A 22,501-nucleotide genomic window follows, 5' to 3' on the forward strand; every position below is an offset into this window, starting at 1 on the left:
CTGACTCTCCTCCTGAAGAACTCCTCCTTCTGGGCATCAGTGAAGCCTCGTACTTCTGTTACCCTGTCGACACATTCAGGAGGGATCTGATTGGCTGCTGCAGGTCTGGAAGTTATCCAGACGAGAGCCGAGGGAAGCAGATTCCCCTTGATGAGGTTTGTCAACAGCACGTTGACTGAAGACTTCTGTGTGACGTCAGACACAACCTCATTGTTGTGGAAATCCAGTGAAAGTCTGCTTTCATCCAGGCCGTCAAAGATGAACAAAAGTTTACAGACAGCGAGCTGCTCTGCTGTGACCTTCTGTAATGTTGGATGGAAAACATGGAGCAGCCTGAGAAGACTGTACTGCTCATCTTTGATCAGGTTCAGCTCCCTGAACGAAAGCAGAACCACCAGACTGACATCTTGGTTTTCCAAACCCTCTGCCCAGTCCAGAGTGAACTTCTGAACTGAGAAGGTTTTTCCAACGCCAGCGACACCGTTCATCAGAACCACTCTGATGTGTCTCTGTTGGTCAGGTAAGGCTTTAAAGATCTCGTGGCACTTGATTGGAGTGTCATGGAGGGTCTCCATCTTGGAAGCTGTCTCCAGTTGCCTCACCTCATGTTGGGTATTAACCTCTTCACTCTGTCCCTCTGTGATGTAGAGCTCAGTGTAGATCCTGTTGAGGAGGATTCCACTTCCTGTTTCATCAGTTCCTTCAGTCACATGTTTACATCTCATCTTCAGACTGATCTTATGTTCATCTAAAACCTCCTGCAGACCACCACTCACTAATAAAGATAAAAGGTTGAGTCAAAACAAAGAAGATTTGACAATCTGCTGATTATTTTCATTACCAATATAAAGATAAATATAGAAATATAAACAGAAGTAAACTTTATCCAGTCCAGTTTTGAGGGAACATCAGAAAATGTTATTTTTTCTCTGACTGTGTGTTGGTGTACGTGTTTGATTGACAGCAGAAGCAACAGGCTGAGCCTCAGCAGCTCATTATCTAAACTAGCCCTGCACGATATGAGGAATATCTGCGATGTGCAAAAACACTGTTCAATATTGTGATGACGATATGACTTGCGATAAAGATAAACAAACATTAAAGGGTTCATATTAGTTATGCAGTTCCTGGGTCAGCCTGGTTTTCTTTTAATTAAGAACTGGATAAGAATGCAATATTTTAATTACTGGTCAAATAAATTTTATAGTCACTGGTACTTGCCTACCGTGCTGCCAATGGCCTGAAAACTCTAAAACTAAATGTAGCACTTGAAGATGTTCAGCATATTTGATGAAGTTGATGTAGTTACATAATTCATGCAGTTTTGGGGTTGAATCCACATTGAAGGAACTTATTTTAAGTCTCTAAATAAACTTGAAGATGTCTTACTTTGTACAGTGCTGGTCTGACTGGCTGTCTGCAGTCCAGCTCTTGTTCTGGATCTTTTTCCACACTGGGGACAGGAGGAGTCTCCTGATGAAGCAGACTGGTCCCAGTATGAGGTGATGCACTGTCTGCAGAACCAGTGTCCACAGCTGGTAGAGACTGGATCCTTCAGGACGTCCTGACACAAAACACAGCAGGACAGCTGCTCCTCCACAGAAACATGACTCCTCTTCCTCTCTCTGTGAAGACATTTCTTTATTACTAAAATGATTTGTTGATAGTTGATGAAAAATACTGAGATTTGTCCGACACTGTCTGGAAGCTCAGATGGTCACAGAGAACATTAAAAGTGTTGTTAACTTTTCTGTTTGAATTCAGCATTCAGTCTGTAATGAAAATGATTCCTTTTATTTCAACTCTCCTGCTTTCATAAACACTGAGTGCTTTTCCTATCTGTCTGTCTTATTAAACATTTATTGATCTGCCTGTAGTTTGTTATTAATACAAACTCAACACTTCCTGCAGCTGCTTCACAATAAAAGCCTTCCATTAAAGAGAGCTGATTATGTCCTTCACTGTTCTACAGTCTCTTTGGGCAGATTAGCTTGTGTTAGTTTAAACTGAGATTAGAAGTGCTCTAAATAATTATGATAGACCAGCAGTTTACTGTAAGACACATAGCACGTAACAGTGGTGTCACAGGTTCAACTACAAACTGTTTATTTGTTTGTTTTTCATTCCTTTTATGTTTCCTGTCACTCTATATTGTCAACTATCAAATGAAGGAATATATCCAGTTCAAATATTCTTAAAAAGAAGTCTCCAAATCTACATTAGACATTTTCTGTCCCTGTTTTTAAATCTGCAGATAACTTTTACATAAATAAATGGATGTTTGTTTCTTCATCTTTAGAAACAATATATTTAATTACACATTAGAAACACATTCTTTCAGATTATAGTTACAAATATTTACAGTGACTTCAACATCAGAGCAAAAATATATGAATATTATTATATTATATATGAAATATAAACTCTGAAATGGAGGTTCTCAAGTGTTTTCTTAAAGAAATAAAATAAGATACATTTTAGTTTGAAACAGTGTCTGCACTAATAGTTCTGCATCATGAAAATAAATCTATTTTGTCTTCATGCTCAATGAATCATCTTCCATCAGGTCAGTTTACAGTAAAACAGTTTCTTACTTTGTGTCTGAGGGTCCAGGTTCATTACTGGAGTCCGGAGGAATATCTTTGGACTCATCACTCTTCATAGACAGACAGCTGGACACTGGAGACTCTGCTCTCTGTCTGTTGTACTGAACTCTGTAAACACCAGGATGGTTTTATTTACATGAATCCTTTGTCCTTTAATCTTTCCCATTTAGGAAGCTGTAAATAAACAAACTGCTGCTACTGTTGATAAGTAGGAGGTAAAAGTTTGTATTAGTCCTCTTAGATTAGATTGACTGACAGCTACAGATACTAAGAGGAAGATGGAAGGAAAGATATCTCTTTGTTAGTGTCACAAAATGTTTTAGCAAATACAGTTTGGTAGAAAATGTAAAATACAAACATTAAATCAACAGAGAACATACAGGTAACTGAATATAAGTGAAATTAATGAGTTAGTGTCAGTTCTCTTACTTTGTGTCTGAGGGTCCAGGTTCATTACTGAAGAATGGAGGCTCATCATTGGACCGATCACTCTTCATAGACAGACAGCAGGACGCTGAAGACTCTGCTCTTTTCTCCTCTTCCTCCACACAAACACTCATCTTCTGCACTTCAGTCAGTCTGAGAAGTAAAATATTAACACTGACTCAAAACAGAAGAATCAAGAAAAAAAGGTTTGATCAAGAGGCACACACAAGGTTGAGAGAAAAAGAAGTAACACACACACACACACACACACACACACACACACACACACACACACACACACAGTACTCTGTATAGTATATAGAGTATACAGTATAATATAGAACTCCACCTGGTCACTTTCTTTAACCCTGTACTTGTTTTCTTGGGTTACAGTAGCTTTAATCTGTATTATTCAGTCAATCACAACTTTGTATCCACAGATGAATCAAACTGTTGAGTTCATTCTAACATTTCTGTCCTCTACAGTCCACAGGAAGAAAACTGACTCAGAGACTTTGACAGTAAAATAATAATAATGTTGTATTAACACTCAGCCTGCCTCAGCCTTCAGTTTCCCTCTTTCTGCTCCGTCATCTCAAAATGGAGACTGAACCAACTGAACTCTTTCACTTTCAGGGTTTCCTCCCTGGTGTTATGTAAGCTACCTGGTCAGCTCCTCCCCTCTCTATTTACAGGAAATCAGTCACAGTGTGTGTGTGTGTGTGTGTGTGGTGCTCACAAAGATCAGCTGTTTAACATGATGAACGTCTCCTGGGTTTGACAGATGTAATTAAAATAAGTAGTTTGATATGTTTTAATGGTAAAAGAAACTGTAAGACTCATTCACAATGAATATATGTATATATAACGTTATATAACACATTACAATCCAACAGCACCACTAACTCAACCTCTAAAATAAAGTTTAATCAACCTCTGTAAAACACTTTCACTTTGTATATGCTTCATTATACTGAAGCAGGTAAGAAGAAATATATAACCTAACGTTAGTTCTCCAGATGCTGACAATATCACAGCCACAATGTAAAATAATAACAAAGCAGGAATTTTAAGCGAAAACCATCGTTGTCCAGTGTGTAATTAATTAAATTTATGGTAAAGACAGTTACCTTAGCTGGCTTAATGCAGGCAAACAGCTACAACTGCTAGTGAAACACAGACACAAGCATTGTAGCAATTAACTTAATGTCTTTAAAACATTAATGTGTTTTAGAAAGTGTTTTTATATATGTAACACGATCATCAACTTCATGTTTAAGTTCTTAATGTACACAAATTACAGTAATGCAGTATTTGACACTGATATTCTGTGTTCTAAATTCAACATTTCCCATAAAAAATGTGTAAAAAGAAAATCACAAACATTATAAAAATGAGACAAACGTAAATGAGAATGAATTTAATAAAATATTAATAGTTTTCAAACATTAAATTACAGATTAAACCTAAACATTCTGGTTTATACATTAAATAAATCAGTGTTATCTATGTTACAGTCGCTGGTAATACACTGCAACTCAATTACTGGCCACAAGAGGGCGCTGTTGACCTCATAATTATAATGTGGTCAACAGCGCCCTCTTGTGGCCAAATAACAGAACTGCAGTTAAAACAATGTAAACAGAAAACAGCAGTTTCCTACTTCAACACTGAATCTAATCCAGCTGCAGCAGTTTACCAACATTAAAAACTCCTTCAGGGGAAATATGAGGAGAAAATAAAATGTCAAAGCTTCCTGTTTCACAGCTGAACTTGATATTAATGTTGATGATATTAAAAAAATCCCCCACTTAGACCTGACATTAAAACTGTTGTATTAACCCTCTACTGCATTCATTATTACTTAAACATGATGGAAATGTTTTAATTCGTTTTTTATTATTTAAAATGGTTTAAATGATGGAAATATTTTATATATTTATTTAAATATTTTTTGCTAAAAACATAATACCTACATGTTACCATTTTACAAAAAGCCAACCACATCTAAACTGATTTTAATGATGAAAATTAGTTAATTTTCTCCAGATAGTATTTGATTTTTTTTCTTGAATGAATTTTGCAGAAATATTGAACAGTTGGTTAACTTTTGGGACCCTCAGATATTCTCAGTATTACCAGAGCCCGTCTACGGAGAGCCTGGCCACTCTCTATTAAGTCCCATTGTACCGAATTTTGGTTGCAGTTCCAGCAGAGTTCCACTGGGGGCGATCGCCCATGAGCGCAAAATGAATGGGAGTCTATTGAGCTAGACGGCTAAATTTGTCTCTTTCACCTGATTGTCGTTGAGAAATCTCAGATTTGATTGTAGTTTTTGCAAGTTCAACATGGGTTATAGGTCGAAAGTTGAATGAACGAGTACTTATGTCCTTTGAATTTCTTACAGGACGAGTTGTTGTTGCCCATAACATGTTAGCATTCTGCTAATGAACGCTGATTGGTCAGTGAAGGACTGATTACGACCAGAGATCCTGCTTGATGGCATCGTGGCATCCAAAGCGGGACCAGAATGTTAAGGCGGATTTTTTCGCCCAGGTTCTTTTTTTTTTAACACAGCAACTTTTTTTGTGTTGCTGGTACTTTTATCTGCCTATCGTTATGTCTGTGTCGTCGATGCCTCGAGAGAAAAGGAAGTGCAGAGCGCGGACTCAAGGTTTGCCGTAAAGCGGTATCTCTGGCCGTCATTGACATTTTAAAAGACTTTTTAAAGCAAATAAGTGACTCTAAAAAACACCCAGCAATGTGTAATTTCTTTGCATCCCCTTTCGAATGCAACATTCAAATTACTAGACAAAAAATTATATCCTGAGAAAAGTGGATTTTGAGGGTATAGCCCCATAGAGCTCCATTCATTCTGCACTCATCCTGTGAGCGCCCTCACATGGAACCAGAGTGGAACTGCAACAGTTCAGAGCCCGGAAGTTTACCGAGAGTTGAAGTTCTCCCCTTATTAGATATTCTCAGTGTCACTTGTCCATGGAAAAAGGAATGACAAACAGGATTTCATGGTCACATGATGTGATGTGTATTTATACTTTCAAAGTAAAAGAGCCTCTTTTCACAACTAAACTAAAGTACCTGTGAGTAAAACTGAGAAACAGTAATTGTTACCATATGGCAACACTATACAATAAAGGGTTAAATCAGGGTTTCATTTTAACTTGATTTTAATTTTAATGTAACATTTTGAATCAAGTTGAACTAAATTATGATTCCATTTAATTTTTGCCAAATGAAGTCAGTCAGACAGAAAGCGTTCACATCAGCAGTCCAGTTAAACCAGTCTGAGGGGAAACAGTGGAAATGGGGACATCTGCTGGCAGAAAGCAGCTCCAGCAGGAGCTACAGAACATGAACGCTGGTGATAACAACTGCTTCAACACTGATTTCTGAGGGGGAAAGCTCCGCAGGTTGACTTTATGTGTCTGTGCTGATCATCTAATGTGAAAACTAGCAGAGTCACACATAAAACTGTAACTCACTGATGTTTTCACTTCTCAAACTTTTACATTTAAAACTTTATACACGTGGAGCAAATTCACTGAATGTGTCACTTTGATTTGAAATGGTGAGATCCAGAGAGATTCCCTTTGCAGAAGAGGAGTGACACAGCTGGAATATACTAACCATGGCGGGAGCTCTCTACAGATGTATTGATAAGTTGTATTAGTTACTGAAGATGATCAAACTTTCTGCCCTTCACTGTTTGTGTACGGCACTGTCCTAACTGCATTCCTTAATGACATTTCACTTTCATACAGGTAGTTACTATGGTAACGGCCAAAAAAACCCTCCTCAAATACCGACACACGCATAATAACAGACGGTGAAATAACAGCGTCATGAGTCGGTGTTTAATTCAGCAGTCAGCACTTATTTTAGTGAGAAATAATAATTATTAAAGGATCCGCTTTTCATTCAAACGGACTTCTCCCACTGACAACGGAGGCTGTAGAGAGTTAAGGGCGACAAAATCATCAAAATAATGTATTATTATTATTATTATTATTATTATTATTATTATTATTATTCAATTCACATGTCTATACTTTTATGGATTGTAACAAAAAGCTTCAGGATATTTTGTGGAGAACTTTTAACACAATGTTCATAAGGGTGTTGTCTGTTTAAATAGTAGGAGGGGGTGTCCAGGGGTCGGAAGGAATAATTTCTATCCACTTAGTTCCCTCCCACCTCGAAAACGAAACCACGGAGCTACTTCGGGATAAACACAGGATGACTGGGATCAGCTGTGTGGTGTGTTTGCTGACACTGTCTCACCTTCACACTTTTACCGAGGCAGGTAGGTGATGCGTTCAGGCCCCGGTTTATCTTCATTAAGACTCTGTTCTTTGTGGTCTCACCCATTTCCTGCTACATCCCGGTATAAGTGTCTCCGTAAAGTATCTGCTAATGCAAACAATACAACAGTTCCTACTTCTTCCCACACATTTGGTATTGAACTGGCGAAACACAAGCTGACTTTTATTGTGAAGCAGAAGTCCAGGAAATCCAGTGTGTCTGTGAGCTTGACTGTCTGTCCCACTATTGTTCATGAAAAAAAGTTTCTATAAAACAAGACAACGGTCCTTTTTCTGTATTTTGTGACAGCGGATCAGTTTGTATCATTGTGAGAAGAGCTGTTACATTAAGAGCTGCAGCTCCACTTCTTTATTTCACTTCCTCTTCCTCTACAGGATGGGAAAAAACTGTCTCTATTTTCTGAGCTGGCTGAGGTCCTTATTTTCTGTCAGCACATACTGTGGAATAAGTTTACATTTACTTTGTATAGAGGCTCTTGTGTCACATGCACAACAGAGCTGCAACTGCACAACAACACCAGTTAAAGAGAGCTCACTTTCTCGGCTGCTTTTCCTGAATTGAACCGTCTCTTTATTTGATTCTCAGACACTGAGGCATCCTGTGTTGTTCTGAAGAGCTGCATCTTACCGTGCAGCTTCCAGGGTGGCAATGAAGTAGTCGTCCACTGGTTTCAGGGGACTGGAAAGACTCCTGTCCACTCCTACTACCACAACCAAGACCAGCTTGCACGCCAGGATCGGCACTTCAGAGGCAGGACATCACTGTTCAAGGACCAGATCTCCAGAGGAAACGCCTCACTGCAGCTGACAGGGGTGGAGGTTCAGGACCGGGGCAGATACAACTGCCACACCAGCACCATCAGCGGAAACAAGGACTCATTTATCAACCTGAAAGTGGACGGTATGAGAAACACACACAGAAAACCTTTTTCTTTATGTGCAATGTGTTCCTAAATGTAATCAATGTGCTAAATCAAACCTTAAAAATGATCTTTACAGCTCCGGTCACTAAAGTCGACATTCAGAAGGTTGAAAACAGGATCACCTGCAGCTCAGAGGGGATCTACCCTGAGCCTGAGCTCACCTGGTCCACCAGCCCTCCGTCCAGCGTGACCTTCAAGAACACAACCACAGTCCAGGAGACTGAACAGCAGCTCTACGACATCAGCGGCTCTCTGATACTTTCAGACAGTGGGACTGATGTGGCCTACAGCTGCAACATCAGCACTCGCAGGAACAAGAGGAGAGCCACTTTGAGGCACCCACGTGAGTATTCTGGTCTAATTTGGTCTAATTTGGTGCCTGTTTGAAAGATTCCTCTCTGTTTGTAGCTACAAAACACTAAAAGGTATAAAAAGACATGAAGAATCAAAGGTTATAAATGAAGGTTATATATTACAGTCTGTCAGTCACAATAATTGATTGATTATGTGTCTTTTCTGGGTCAGTTATAACAAGACGTTTATGAGAAAATAGCACAAAATGATCAAAAATGGCAACTTAAATAACATTTCTTTTCAAAAACTAACAACTAATCACTTGCTCATTGAGTAACATGGACATTTGTTCACTGTGTTTTCTGATAAACCGCAAACTAACAAACCTGGCAGTTAATGATTCTCAGTTTTTTAGCAAACAAATATGTCCAATCAGCTCTTATCTGACAGTATGTGTTTCTATATCTGTGGAAATAATTCGGATTCACAGGCGTTTTGATCTTTCTCTGTTTGTGTTGCATCATTTCAGCTCCTATCATTGCCTCCAGCACTGACACAACAATCCCCTGCAGTGTGTCAAACACCTCCCTGATGGTCTTCAGCCTCGTTTGGAGATTCAACCACAGTCAGATCATTCTGAACCAGGCCGGAGCCAACGTCAGCCACTCAGTCTCAGAGGAGTGGAGGCGGCAGGTGAAGGGCGTCTCTGAGTCAGGCGGCCTCATGCTACAGGACTTATCTTGGAAACAGGAGGGGATGTACACCTGTGAACTCAGTAATCCTGAGGAGACATACGTAGCCAACACCTTTCTGAGAATAGAGAAAGGTAAGAGCAAGTCTGTCTGAGTGAAAGCTGCCATTCAAACTATCAGCATATCTCAGGTTTGATATTCGGGCACAGTTTCAACCAGTTTCAGCTCTTAGACTGGGGCAAAAGAAGTCATTTATTTACAACAAAACAATCCAAATACATAGGTGAGAGGACTCTGTAAGGTCAGTAGTGTGGGGAGTGGATGTTATAAAACCAAAGAAAAGGAAACAAAAGATACCAAACAAAAGGTGTGTGGAGGGAGAGGAGAGCTGCTAAAGGACTGGCTGCTGCTCTGGCTTATATCCACGGGGCACACCGAGTCCAGGTGTGCAACATACTGCTGATTAACCTCCGACAGGTCTGCAGCCCTCCACACAGAATCAACTGTCAACTCACCTGGCGCTGCTCTCACAAGCCGTCCCCACACCTCTCTCTCTCTCCTGCAGCTGAGTGTAAACCACAGCCACCTCCACAAGCAGTACAAAGCACACAGAGGGACCCTCACACTATTCCAGTAGATGTAAGTAGGTGGTTGCTAGAGTGCCGTAGGTCTCTGTTAAGGCATTGCCCGAGGGTTGCTTGGGTGTTGGGATGTTTACTGCAGTGTTAATAGGTGGTTGGCTGCAAAGTTGAAGTAGCTGAATGTAGGATTGCTTAACATCAGGAAGATCTAACAGCTGAGGGTGAGGAAACTGTAGATTCTGAGAGATGGACACGTGAACAATGCTACAGTAGTTATCAGTCAGTATGTTGTGGTCTGAGTTGGTTGGTTCAAGTTCATTTAACTGAACTGTCTCTCTCTGTTTCAGTGAGTCGGACTGGTGTTACAGGCATTATTGTAGCTGTGGTGGTTGGAGTCATTGTGGTTGTATTGCTAACAGGACTTATACTGTACTGCAAATCTAAAAGGGTAAGAAAAACACATTCTGCCTTCAGTTGGGATTTATTTAATGTGTACGTTGTTTGCACTGATGATGATGTGTGTTTGACACAGAGAGGAACAAGACCAGAAATGGTACTATGAGAAAACTCCTTGTGGTAAGTATATCTTACATACTGAATACAGAAGCACCTGAATCATTTTACAGTGCACGGCAGGCTGTAATTAATTAAATTAACTAATAATAACTCAAATAAACCCACAAGCAGAGTGTAAAATAATGCAAAACTCATCCAAAAATAAACTGGCTCAGTGGTTTGAACATGAAACGTTTTTCTAACCTAAATAAAAGTTTGTGTTGAGTTCCACTTGGATGTATTTTACCAATAACTTGTGTTCAGTTTTGTTTGCAGGAAAGAAGAAGACATGTATGATAGCAACTACCTCCAAGATCCCCAACAACCTGTGCTGCTCTCAATGTGACTGTATTGGATTAATGTGAGCAAATCCTCAGAAACTCATGTGAGATGGTTAATATATTCTGGTCACTGCGATGTACAAAACTGTGGCAAGCAGCTCTCAGCAACATCAACTAGAACAGCTTGACAATGTGTATATTAATTTAAGCTCATACATTTCCTACATTATTATTGTATATATACAGTAAATGAATTGAATCACTACTGTTCACTAAAGTATTCTGTTTTATTTGTATTTTGTTTTATTCATATATTTTAACTTGTGCACTAATTTAAGTCTTTTGTCTCTTTTATGTTTGTAATTTTCTTTTTAAACATTTTATATGGAATCACTGAAAAACACTAACTTTTGTGCTGATGGTAAGAACTTAAAGTTGATCTTTAATTTTCAGTTTCTTCCCTGTAGAGGGCGCTGCAACACAGTGAAGTGATGCAGTCACTTTACAAGCTGACTGTGAAATTCTGTCACTGCTGAGTTTATATAAACACTTTAAACTTGCTGTAAATATCTGACAGACATTAAATACTTTTTATTCACCTGATCCTTTAATATCTTCCTATAACTTGCACCAGTAAATTCTGCTTCTGCAAACTTCTTGATTTTTCAAAATAAAAAGGATTTCTGTAAATGAAAAAGGAGAAACCATCTTTTTTTCTCAAAATTTAAAGAGTGTTGAAGTCTTATTTTGAGTATTGAGACTGAATTGAAAACAGAATTTGATGCACACATGAATGATACTTAAGGCACTATTATACACTAATGAGTTAGGCACATATTACACATATTATTTCTGCCAACAGATCCTATTATAGTAGTTAGCTTGTTGATAAGTGAAGTAGCCTTTAGTCTGAGAGCCACAGAGTGAATCAGCTGCAGCTCCATCATCACCATCTTCTCCTGTTACTGAGGACGTCATCAGAGAAGTTGAACAACTCAAACTGAGTTATTACTGAACATGACTTCCTGTATTAAGACCAGGGAATCAGTTTGAGAGTGACAGCAGCTTCTAATCCTGTTTTCAGTTTAACTCTGGGGCTTCCCTTTTATTGTTCATGTATGGAATTTGCCTTTAAGGCTCTAAAGTTGAATTCTTCTGTGTTACAACAGACTGGACGAGCACTTGTTGGAAACTGATTCACTTTAATTGTGTGAATAAAACATGATCTTTCTCAGTGTGGGAGTCAGAGTCAGATGGCTTTCCACCTTTGTTTTATGCTCAGAGTCTAATGAAGACGTAAACAGCCAGACTGCAAACTGAGAAACTACAGTAAAGCTTTGATTGAATCCACACTTTGTTCAGGTTTTATCTTATTTCTGTTCCTCACAAGCAAATATTCATCTGTTATAAAATTAGAAAAAGCTGATATTTGTGGTAGGTATTGATTTATTTATTTGAAAATCAGGAGATCAATAAGCAACAGTTGAATCTTCTTCAGTCAGAAATAAAACTCTGGAGAATCCAAAGAAATAATCAACAAATATCCTTCATTTACACCAACATGGAGATAATTCATATTTATAGAAGCTGGATTGTGGAGATTTATATCAACAGAAGTAAGATGTGATTTCAATAAACAGATTTGTGTTTTTGATGCAATAATATAAATATGAGAAAGCAAAACAAATATATACATGCACATAATCTTAATTATTAACAATGACAAGTAAGATTAGTGCTTATTTTATATTTTGCTGATTAATTTTATGTCAGTAGAATAATATAACAAGCTATTAAAATGTTCTGGTGTTCAATGTGTAACCAATGTTCACTGACTTGTCACCAAAATCCAGATATTTCAGTAACTTTAAGTAACTCTGTTCAATATTTTTATAATAACAATGGATCAAATATCAAAATGAAAATTGATGAATATGACCAGACTTTAGAGTTCTTTAGTTCAGTTTCCTGCAATAACACAATCTGTTGGGATATATTAGAAAAACTATTTTAAAAGATAATAAATATATAACATTGCACTAATATTAATGATTCCAAAATATATTGTGGAAATTAATTGCAACTCTCCATCGTTCCACAAGGTGCAACCAAAGAAATCAAATTAAGTAAGTTTCAATCTACGGTTGTGTTGACTTTGTGTCTGACAGTGGAGCTGATCTCAGAGCAGTTCAGACTGCAGCACTGAGAGTCATCTCCACTGGTTGTGATTCCTCTGTCAGTCACTGCTGGATGAAGCTCTCCTCTCCACTCTACCTCCCAGTAACATGGCCCAGTCAGAGCTGATGCTGCTGCTTCAACCTCTCTGGATCATCAGGACACAGCTGATCCTCCAACACAACCTCCCTTCCTCACCACTCACACACTGACTGAGATCACCACCATCTGATGAGAGACGAAGACAGACAACATAAGTCAATAATCAGTGTTTACAGTCTCTCTCTGTCTTTCTGTCCAACCCTGAAGTCTTTCACCATCCTCCTCTCACAGCTTCACTGAGGAAAGCAGCAAATACTGGATCTTTGCTTTGATACTAATTGTGTTTAGTACAATACTGCTGAAACCAGCATGGACTGACTCCAACCCTCTACTGACCCCACAGTCTCCAGACTGTCCAGTCTATAGTGTGGACTCTTCACAAGATCACACAGCAGCTTCACTCCTGAATCCTGCAACGTGTTGAGACTCAGGTCCAGCTCTCTCAGATGGGAGGGGTTGGACTTCAGAGCTGAGACCAGATAATCACAGCTGATCTCTGACAAACTGCAGTCACTCAATCTGAATAAAGAATAAAAGATGTAAGTTTAGAAGACAATGTTCCTGCTTGAAATCATTCAGTGTTTAATAATCTGTTCAGAGCTGAAGAAGGTTTAGAATGTACAAGTTTAGAAAATGTGAACAAAAGACATTTATTTTAGAAATAGTGGACTCGAAAAATCTAAGCATCTTCAGTTTAAACTATTCAGTCAGTATAAACATCATATAGCTTCATAAAAATGTTGGAAACAGCAAATATTGAATATATTTGTTATTGTCTGATGGTTGAAATAGAGATTATTTATTTATTTTTATAATGTTAAATAATAAAAACATGATGTGGACTATAAGATGAAAATCAAGAGTTTAAGAGGTTCAGAGTGAATTATCCAGTGTAGATTTTTCTTGTTATATTCAGGTTTTAAATGTGGAGCTCAACATTGCTCTGCCACAGTCAATGGACTAAACCACTGAAGAAGAAAACAGACTTCAGCATTAAGAGACTCAGTGTGGATCAGTATAATATCATCCTTATGTCTGCACTTTACTGTCAGCACAACTTTCACATCATATTAATCTCAGCACAGAAGGAAAAAATGGTGGCTGACCCCAGAGTCTTCAGTCTACAGTGTGGACTCTCCAGGAAACCACACAGCAGCTTCACTCCTGAATCCTGCAGCTTGTTGTCACTCAGGTCCAGCTCTCTCAGATGGGAGGGGTTGGACTTCAGAGCTGAGACCAGATAATAACAGCTGATCTTTGACAAACTGCAGCCCCACAATCTGAATAAAGAATAAATGATGAAGATAAAAACCCATTCATAATCCAATCAGATGTGTTCAGGTTTTTTTAATATTTGTATTATTTTACACCAGTATTGTGGACAATAAACAGGGACATATCTAGAATATCAGAATGAACTGGTCCCTGATTTGACAGACAGAACACATAAACCAGATCAAAAACACAAACCCACCTTCGCTTCCATCAACCCCGCCCACACACATTCCCACATTGCTCACACAACCATGGAGTGGGATCAGGAATTTAAATTACCTCTGTAATCTGTGATGAGTAATTGTGTGATCAGATGCCGTCACCCATTAATTCATAGTAGGCCTATAATGAGTTGCTGTGACATTTGTTCTGTGGTTATTGATAATAAACTACTTTGTGTTGAAATGTTACTGTAGGCTGGCTAAAACTATTTCAGTTGTTTGACAGTCGGAGACAGCCGGCTGTGGTGGTTTGAGCTGTTAGATTTGCGTTGATAGATTTAGCACTTGGTCTGCTGTCTGTGGTTCTGATCACAGGCTGCAGGTTTGCAATAGTGTGGAGTTGGTGTGTGTCTATATGTGTACAATACTTGCACCAGGCCGATCACACATACGTTGCATAAAAAAAAACAGCTGTTGTGATTTGTGCTCAGACAAACCCAGAAAACAAGAGAACTGAAGGAAACTTAAAGCTTCTGTTACACATTTAAATTTGGTAGATATACACTGTACAAGAGCAAAATACATGAACTGACCTCAGAGTCTCCAGTCTACAGTTTTTACTCTCCAGTCCAGCACACAACAGCTTCACTCCTGAATCCTGCAGGTTGTTGTTACTCAGGTCCAGATCTCTCAGATGGGAGGGGTTGGACTTCAGAGCTGAGGCCACAACTTCACAGTGAGTCTCTGAGAGTCCACATGAGGAAAGTCTGTGATGAATATAAATTTAAGTATAATAAAATCCGACATTTTATTATAACAATTTATTTTGTGCATTTTGCATCACAAAGCACATTAACATGAGCGGCTGTAGCTCAGCTGGTCAGTCATTGATCACAAGGTCTGTGGTTTGAAACTTGAGCTCCTCCTGTCCACAAGTGCTGTGATTTGTGTTTGTTAAACTTTATTTTAACATGATGTTCAATGAGCTGTATAATCACTATAGGTTGTAACTGCACTCATATGTATTTACTTCAGTCATGTGCTTCTTGTTTGTAATTTGTGCAACCATCTAGGGTTGCAGCTGTATATCAATACCATGGTGGTATGAAAATCATACTATGTACATTTGTTTATCTACAGTGTTGAATTCTGTTGTATTTGTGTTATTAAAAATATTTCATACATTATATTTTGTGAAATTACAATAAAGCATTCAAGCAAAAACAAACCAACAAAAAGAACACATATTTCTGTTTTCACTACTGTAACTGAAAATTAATAACTGTGTAATACTGTATACCTTTAAACTGTGATATTTTCTGAGATGGTTATTGTACCGTGAAAATCTCACTAATGCAGCCCCAGATGCATCTTATTATATTGCTCCAGCTGCTTTTCGTCTTCCATTAAATTGATTTAATGACTCCTATTGCTTTAATAGTATAATAAACATTTTCCACAGGAGCCATTTTGATATGAAACAGGAGGGTAAACACAGGTGTTACCAATGACACTAATTAAGGTTCTGTTACATTCAGGTCAAACACAGTCAGGGTGCTGCAACTGTGCATCATGGCTCACTGGAAAGGCTCTGCTACACTAAATGAACCTTCATTAGTAAAGAAGCTCTCTCCCTTTCCCTCTCGCTCTGTAGTGGTATTTGAATGGACTCTTCTGTAAACTGGTTTATAAATCAAAATGATTTAGAATGAAAAACAGTTTGTTAAGAACTAAACAATATAATCTTTACTCTAATACTGATGGCTTCAACTTTACATTGATTTATAATTTTAATCACATCTGGACTTACACAGCCTTTCTGCAGTTTCTCACAGCTGGAATCAGTCTCAGTCGTCCCTGGTCTGATGTGTTGTAATTCTTCAGGTTCAACTCATCCAGAACCTCCTCTGACATCTGCAGCATGTAGGCCAGAGCTGAGCAGTGGATCTCAGAGAGTTTCTTCTTTGATCTGTTCTCTGACTTCAGGAACTCTTGGATCTCCTGATGGACTGAGCGGTCGTTCATCTCCATCAGACAGTGGAAGATGTTGATGCTTCTGTCAGGAGAGATATCATCACTGTTCATCTCCTTCAGGTTGTTAATGACTCTCTGGATGATTTCTGGACTGTTGTCTGTCTGACCCAGCAGGCCTCCTAAGAGTCTCTGGTTGGACTCAGAGAGAGGCCATGAAGGAAGCGAACAAACAGGTCCAGGTGGCCATTTTTACTTTTGAGGGATTTCTCCATGGCTTTCCCCAAAAATATCTTCAGGCTATCATCATTCCGAAAAATCTTTGAAACCTTCTTATATAGAGTCTTTGGTTTTGAGTCCCTGCTGTAGGTTTTCCACAGGAAATCCTCCAGTACCTTTATGTTCCTGTTGGTGTAACAGTGGAACACGTAGACTGCAGCCAGAAACTCCTGAATGCTCAGATGCACAAAGCAGTAGACTGTTTTCTGGAAGATCACACTCTCTCTTTTGAAGATTTCTGTACAAACTCCTGAGTACACCGAGGCCTCTGTGACATCAAGACCACACTGCTCCAGGTCTTCTTGGTAGAACATGATGTTTCCTTTCACCAGCTGTTCAAACGCCAGCCTCCCCAGCTTCAGAAGAACTTCCCTGTCAGCCTCCATCAGCTCCTGTGGACTCTTGTCATGTCCCTCATCATACTTCTGCTTCTTCCTCTTTGTCTGAACCAGCAGGAAGTGTGAGTACATTTCAGTGAGGGTCTTGGGCAGCTCTCCTCTCTGGTCTGTAGTCAACATGTGGTCCAGAACTGTAGCAGAGATCCAGCAAAAGACTGGGATTAGACACATGATGTGGAGGCTCCTGGAGGTCTTGATGTGTGAGATGATTCTGTTGGACAGATCTTCATCACTGACTCTCCTCCTGAAGTACTCCTCCTTCTGGGCGTCAGTGAAGCCTCGTACTTCTGTTACCCTGTCAACACATTCAGGAGGGATCTGATTGTCTGCTGCAGGTCTGGAAGTTATCCAGACGAGAGCCGAGGGAACCAGATTCCCCTTGATGAGGTTCGTCAACAGCACGTTGACTGAAGACTTCTGTGTGACATCAGACACAACCTCATTGTTGTGGAAATCCAGTGAAAGTCTGCTTTCATCCAAGCCGTCAAAGATGAACAAAAGTTTACAGACAGCGAGCTGCTCTGCTGTGACCTTCTGTAATGTTGGATGGAAAACATGGAGCAGCGTGAGAAGACTGTACTTCTCATCTTTGATCAGGTTCAGCTCCCTGAACGAAAGCAGAACCACCAGACTGACATCTTGGTTCTCCAAGTCCTCTGCCCAGTCCAGAGTGAACTTCTGCACTGAGAAGGTTTTTCCAACGCCAGCGACACCGTTCGTCAGAACCACTCTGATGTGTCTCTGTTGGTCAGGTAAGGCTTTAAAAATCTCGTGGCACTTGATTGGAGTGTCATGGAGGGTCTCCATCTTGGAAGCTTTCTCAAGCTGCCTCACCTCATGTTGGGTATTAACCTCTTCACGCTGATCCTCTGTGATGTAGAGCTCAGTGTAGATCCTGTTGAGGACGGTTCCACTTCCTGTTTCATCAGTTCCTTCAGTCACATGTTTACATCTCGTCTTCAGACTGATCTTATGTTCATCTAAAACCTCCTGCAGACCACCACTCACTAAAAAGAGAAAAGATTATTTTCATTACTAATAAAAAGATCAATATACAAATATAAACAAAAGTAAAAATTATAAAGTCCAGTTTTGAGGGAACATCAGAAAATGTTATTCTTTCTCTGACTGTGTGTCGGTGTACGTGTTTGATTGACAGCAGAGGCAACAGGCTGAGCCTCAGCAGCTCATTATCTAAACTAGCCCTGCACAATATGAGGAATATCCGCGATGTGCAATAACACTGTGTCAATATCACCATAACGATATGACTTGCGATAAAAACAAACATTAAAGAGTTCATATTAGCTATGCAGTTCCTATGTCAGTCTGTTTTTTTAAAATTAAGAATGGAATAAGAATGTTATATTTTAAATAAAACTACATGTTGTTTTCTAGAGCAGCAACTGTAATGTTTACAACAGTACATTCACTATAAGAACTCAATAATATCTCACTGTAAGCAAATCTAAAATGTCAATAAAAAGAAATAATATTCCTGACATCAAAATACGGAATGAAGGTTAGAATATCTGACATTCATTCTGACCCTGATGTGAGACTCTCCTGGTTTGTCTCAGCCAGCAGCTCAGTTGAAAACAAGAATTTACCAGATTTTAAGATACATGGCAAACTAAACTAAACAGACAGCTTTTATTTTGGTAGCAATTCACTCTTAGCTGAGTGAAACATAGCGAAGGTGGATGAGAGAAAGCGGACAGAGCAGATATCACTTCTCCACAGGTTTACATGTTTTTACTTGTTGAACAGTGCATTGATAAAGTGTTGGCTTTTTACTAGCAACACTTTTATTACACTGACTTCGAGTAACGAGCGTAGTTGTCGTCAAGTGTCTCCACACAGAGGTGGTTTTGGTTTGAGGGAGGAGACCATCTCAGGCCGGCCTGTTAATGACCGCTAGGTCAGTCAGCCATGTAGCTGCGTTTGTTTGAAGCTGTGATGCCGGGAACCAGATTTTAGACTTAGACTTAGACTTCGACTTAGACTTCTCTTTATTGATCCCTTTGGGATGACTCCCGCAAGCAAATTGGATTTCCAGCAGCTTACAAAACACTTGTATAGAAAATAAAAGAGGTATAAAAAATACAGTATAAGATAAACCTAAATGTAGAAAGTAAACAATAAACAGTAAACAATAAACTCTTAGCTAAATATATAAAGTATAAAAATAATTAATAAGAATAAAAGTAAAATAAAATTCACGGAAACAAAATCAAATAAGATAAATGTAGAGAACTGTATAGAGGATAAATATAGATAAATAAAGATAAATATATAGGACTGTATATGGCATTGTGTTATTATACAGTGGATAATGACATTAGCAGAAGTTAGCAGTTAAATTTAATTATTGCTCTTAAGTGGTGGATTAAGTTATTGCACAAAAAAGAAGAAGAGTGTCCAGGTATGTATGAGTAGATTATTAATTGCACAGTGAGTGGCTACCACTCTTTCCCTTCTGTCCTCTTTACCCTATTTCCTCCTCCCCCGAGTGAGGAGTTGTAGAGTATGATGGCATGAGGGACAAGCGAGTTCTTGAGTCTAATTTCGATTTTCACTCATTTCACAAAAACCTCTGTGCCACATGCAAGTTAGTACAATATGCTGAAGGATTTTAGTGTTACTCACTGTGTGGTTATGTACATTATTACACACTGTTTCTGAATGATAATTTTAGCTCAGAGCCTGTTCCTCACCCAGGAGGATCTTGTCATCTCAAACTGCAACTCACTCCTGTCTGCCTGCATGTGCCATCTGACCTCTGCAGCTCATCCAGAATGCAGCAGCTCAGATGGTCTTCGACCTACTGACATTCTCCCACACTACTATGGAGAGAATTTTGTTCCTTTATTATTCAATCAAATAGAATAGATTTGAAACCAAAAAAGAGATTTCAGAGCAAAAAGAGTAAGTGGCAATCAAAAACATTTTTGCAGGTTGCAATTGAAAAACAAATATGAGAGAACATATTTCTTCAACTTCAATCAAAACTAATGTTTGTAAGTAAAAACATACGACCATTTTGCGTCCTCTTTGCTTGCAAGTTCTAAAGTTTTGTTTGCAAATCAGTCCTCTTTGCTTGCAAATTCAAAAGTTTTGCTTGCGAATTCAACAGCACTTGATTGCCGGGCCTACGCTGGTGGACGAGAGAAGAGTTTCTATTGGTTGGTTTGACCTGGCTACGTCTTCCGCATTACACCCACTTCTCCCTTGTGCTGTGCTGCTTGGAGGTAGCCTGTTGCTCTTGAAACGTTTCCCATAAGTAATGAATTGCGCTATATATCGTTGGCTACAGCCTGCCGTACATTCACAACAACAACAACAACAACAACAACACAAGTAATGAATTATAATGCCCTGCTGCTGCAAGCACTACTGATTAGCAGCAACATGGTTGTCTCTGCTAGTCACGGCCTGAGCAGAGTAGCCTAATGAGTGAGTGAATTACAGGGAGGCGTATACAACGTAGGGCTGTGATTTAAACATTTAGTGTTGCATGGTACTCGCGGTGCCAAAACGTTCCTACACAACAGTACTACCGTGGATTAGTAAACTACTGCTGAACGCGGTGCCAGTTTCCACTGTGTAGCGGGCTACTCCTCCCGGCTCCCGTTCTTGCTACAGCTCTCGCTACACGGTTGAGGGATGAGGGGATATAGGAAGGACGGGTGAGGATTGATAGAAAGGAAGAAAAGCTGGTAGGGTAAGTGGATGGAGGGAGGAGTTCAGCAAGACGGTCAGAGGGAACAGAGTGGGTGTTGAGATACTGAGTGGGGGAACCGTCTCTTATCTCTTCATGAGCCCCCAAAGAAACTTCAGATGTCGTTTAGGTCGTTGTAAATGTATGTGAGATATGCGGGAGAAGACCATCGGCCGAGGAGTTTGATGATTTTATCTGGGATCCACTGCTTGGAAGCGGAGAAGGTGGCTCCGATGCGGCATGAATGCCCCGAGTATGGTTCTGGGGATATTCCTGATTTGGACAGGATTTGGCGGAAGTGATGGTGGAACCAGTGTCGTGTGGCTACTTTTCCTGTTTCTGTGACGAACAGAGGGTCCTGGGGGGAAGCTCTGCCTAGACGGAAGAGGTAGATGGGTTGAGGTAGATCGGAGTGGTTGGTCTTGCTGCATTTAAGGTGGTAAATAAAGGTGTCGGTGGACTGAAAGGAAATGTCGGACATGGATGCGTGGCAAGATGGATTGTATTTGAGGGTAGAAGCTGTGAATTCAGAGCAGCGCAGAAAACAGAAGAAAGCTAGTAGGAACATGGATTCTAGGACCTTGTCAACGTATGGGGATGAATAGCCTGAGCGGAGGGTTCTGATGCAGTGGGTGAGGAGGTCTGAAGTTAGGGGCAAACTTTTTGGAGAGATAGGACAGAGGAGGCTATGGAAAGCAGGTGTTACAAAAAGGATCGACCTTGGGGGATGATGCGGATAGTGTAGTTGAGGTGGCAGAGCAGCGAGAGAAGTTGACGTTTAGTGTATGTGTGAGCCAGGAGGAAATATGAAATGATTAAGGAAATCCGGTGTACTTTTTCGGTGGGCAGGGATGCTTGGAGTGAAATGAAGTCGAGAGTAATGCCAAGTATGCGCCCTTCCACTGAATGCCGAAGAGATGCCAGAAGTCTGGGTGGATGGGAAGGACTTTGAATGCGCTGGTGATGTCTGCTTTGGCCAACCAGGCTCCTTGGCTGGCTATACTGATGAGGGACATAGCGTGATCTATTGTTGCATAATGCATGGAAAAGTCTGGGCTAGGGATTAAGCTGTTGATGCTTGGGACTGGGGAGCTGTGGGGATTGAGAGGTCTATGATGAGTCCCTTTTTTCCTGAATATTTCCTGGTGGCGATGCCGATTGGACTGATTTTAAATGTACGGAACAGTGGATTGGAGAATGGACCGATCATGAATGTATCTTTGATCCAAGAGATAATTGACTATGTCGAGCTGGGAGGTGGCAGACTGCAGGTTGTGGCATGTGTGAGAGGAATCTGGTATGACTTGTAAACCTTGGTGAAAACCGTTTTTGAATCCTTGGATGAGGTAGTTAATGAACTGGCGATCAGGATGATTTTTTAAGGCGGCGGTGAGAGCTTTGATGTTGATAGGCGTATTGAGATACTTACAAAAGCTGTGTTTGGTGGGATTATGCAGACAGGTGGATCCGGCATGGGCTCCGCCGCAGAAAGAACAGGTATGGAGGAAGCGGCAACTTGATACTTTGCAACCGATGTCGTTGAAGTTGTTGCAGACCATCCTCCCGCCCTGGTAGAGGACTGGTCTGCCTCTCTTGTCAATGCTGCGGAAAAGGGCAGGGTTGTGGTTAGTACGATATGAGGTTCGGGGCAAAAGAAGAGACATGAGGAAGGTAAGGGTTTTGGCTGGTAGTGTCCCCCGGGGACCGTTGTAGTGCGG

At 39.9% G+C, this 22,501-nt stretch overlaps 1 protein-coding gene across 1 annotated transcript in view; it reads right to left on the reverse strand.

Moving 5' to 3' along the window:
- LOC127369534 (NACHT, LRR and PYD domains-containing protein 5-like) overlaps positions 1-22,501 on the reverse strand; it is a 203,834-nt gene that overhangs the window by 6,349 nt on the left and 174,984 nt on the right. The window contains exon 25 of the mRNA XM_051411007.1: positions 13,410-13,497. Coding sequence (XP_051266967.1) covers positions 13,410-13,497 — 88 coding nt within the window. The remainder of the gene's footprint in view (positions 1-13,409; positions 13,498-22,501) is intronic.

The sequence above is a fragment of the Dicentrarchus labrax genome, unplaced genomic scaffold (genome assembly GCF_905237075.1).
Source record: "Dicentrarchus labrax unplaced genomic scaffold, dlabrax2021, whole genome shotgun sequence".
In the NCBI taxonomy this organism is placed as follows: Eukaryota; Metazoa; Chordata; class Actinopteri; family Moronidae; genus Dicentrarchus; species Dicentrarchus labrax.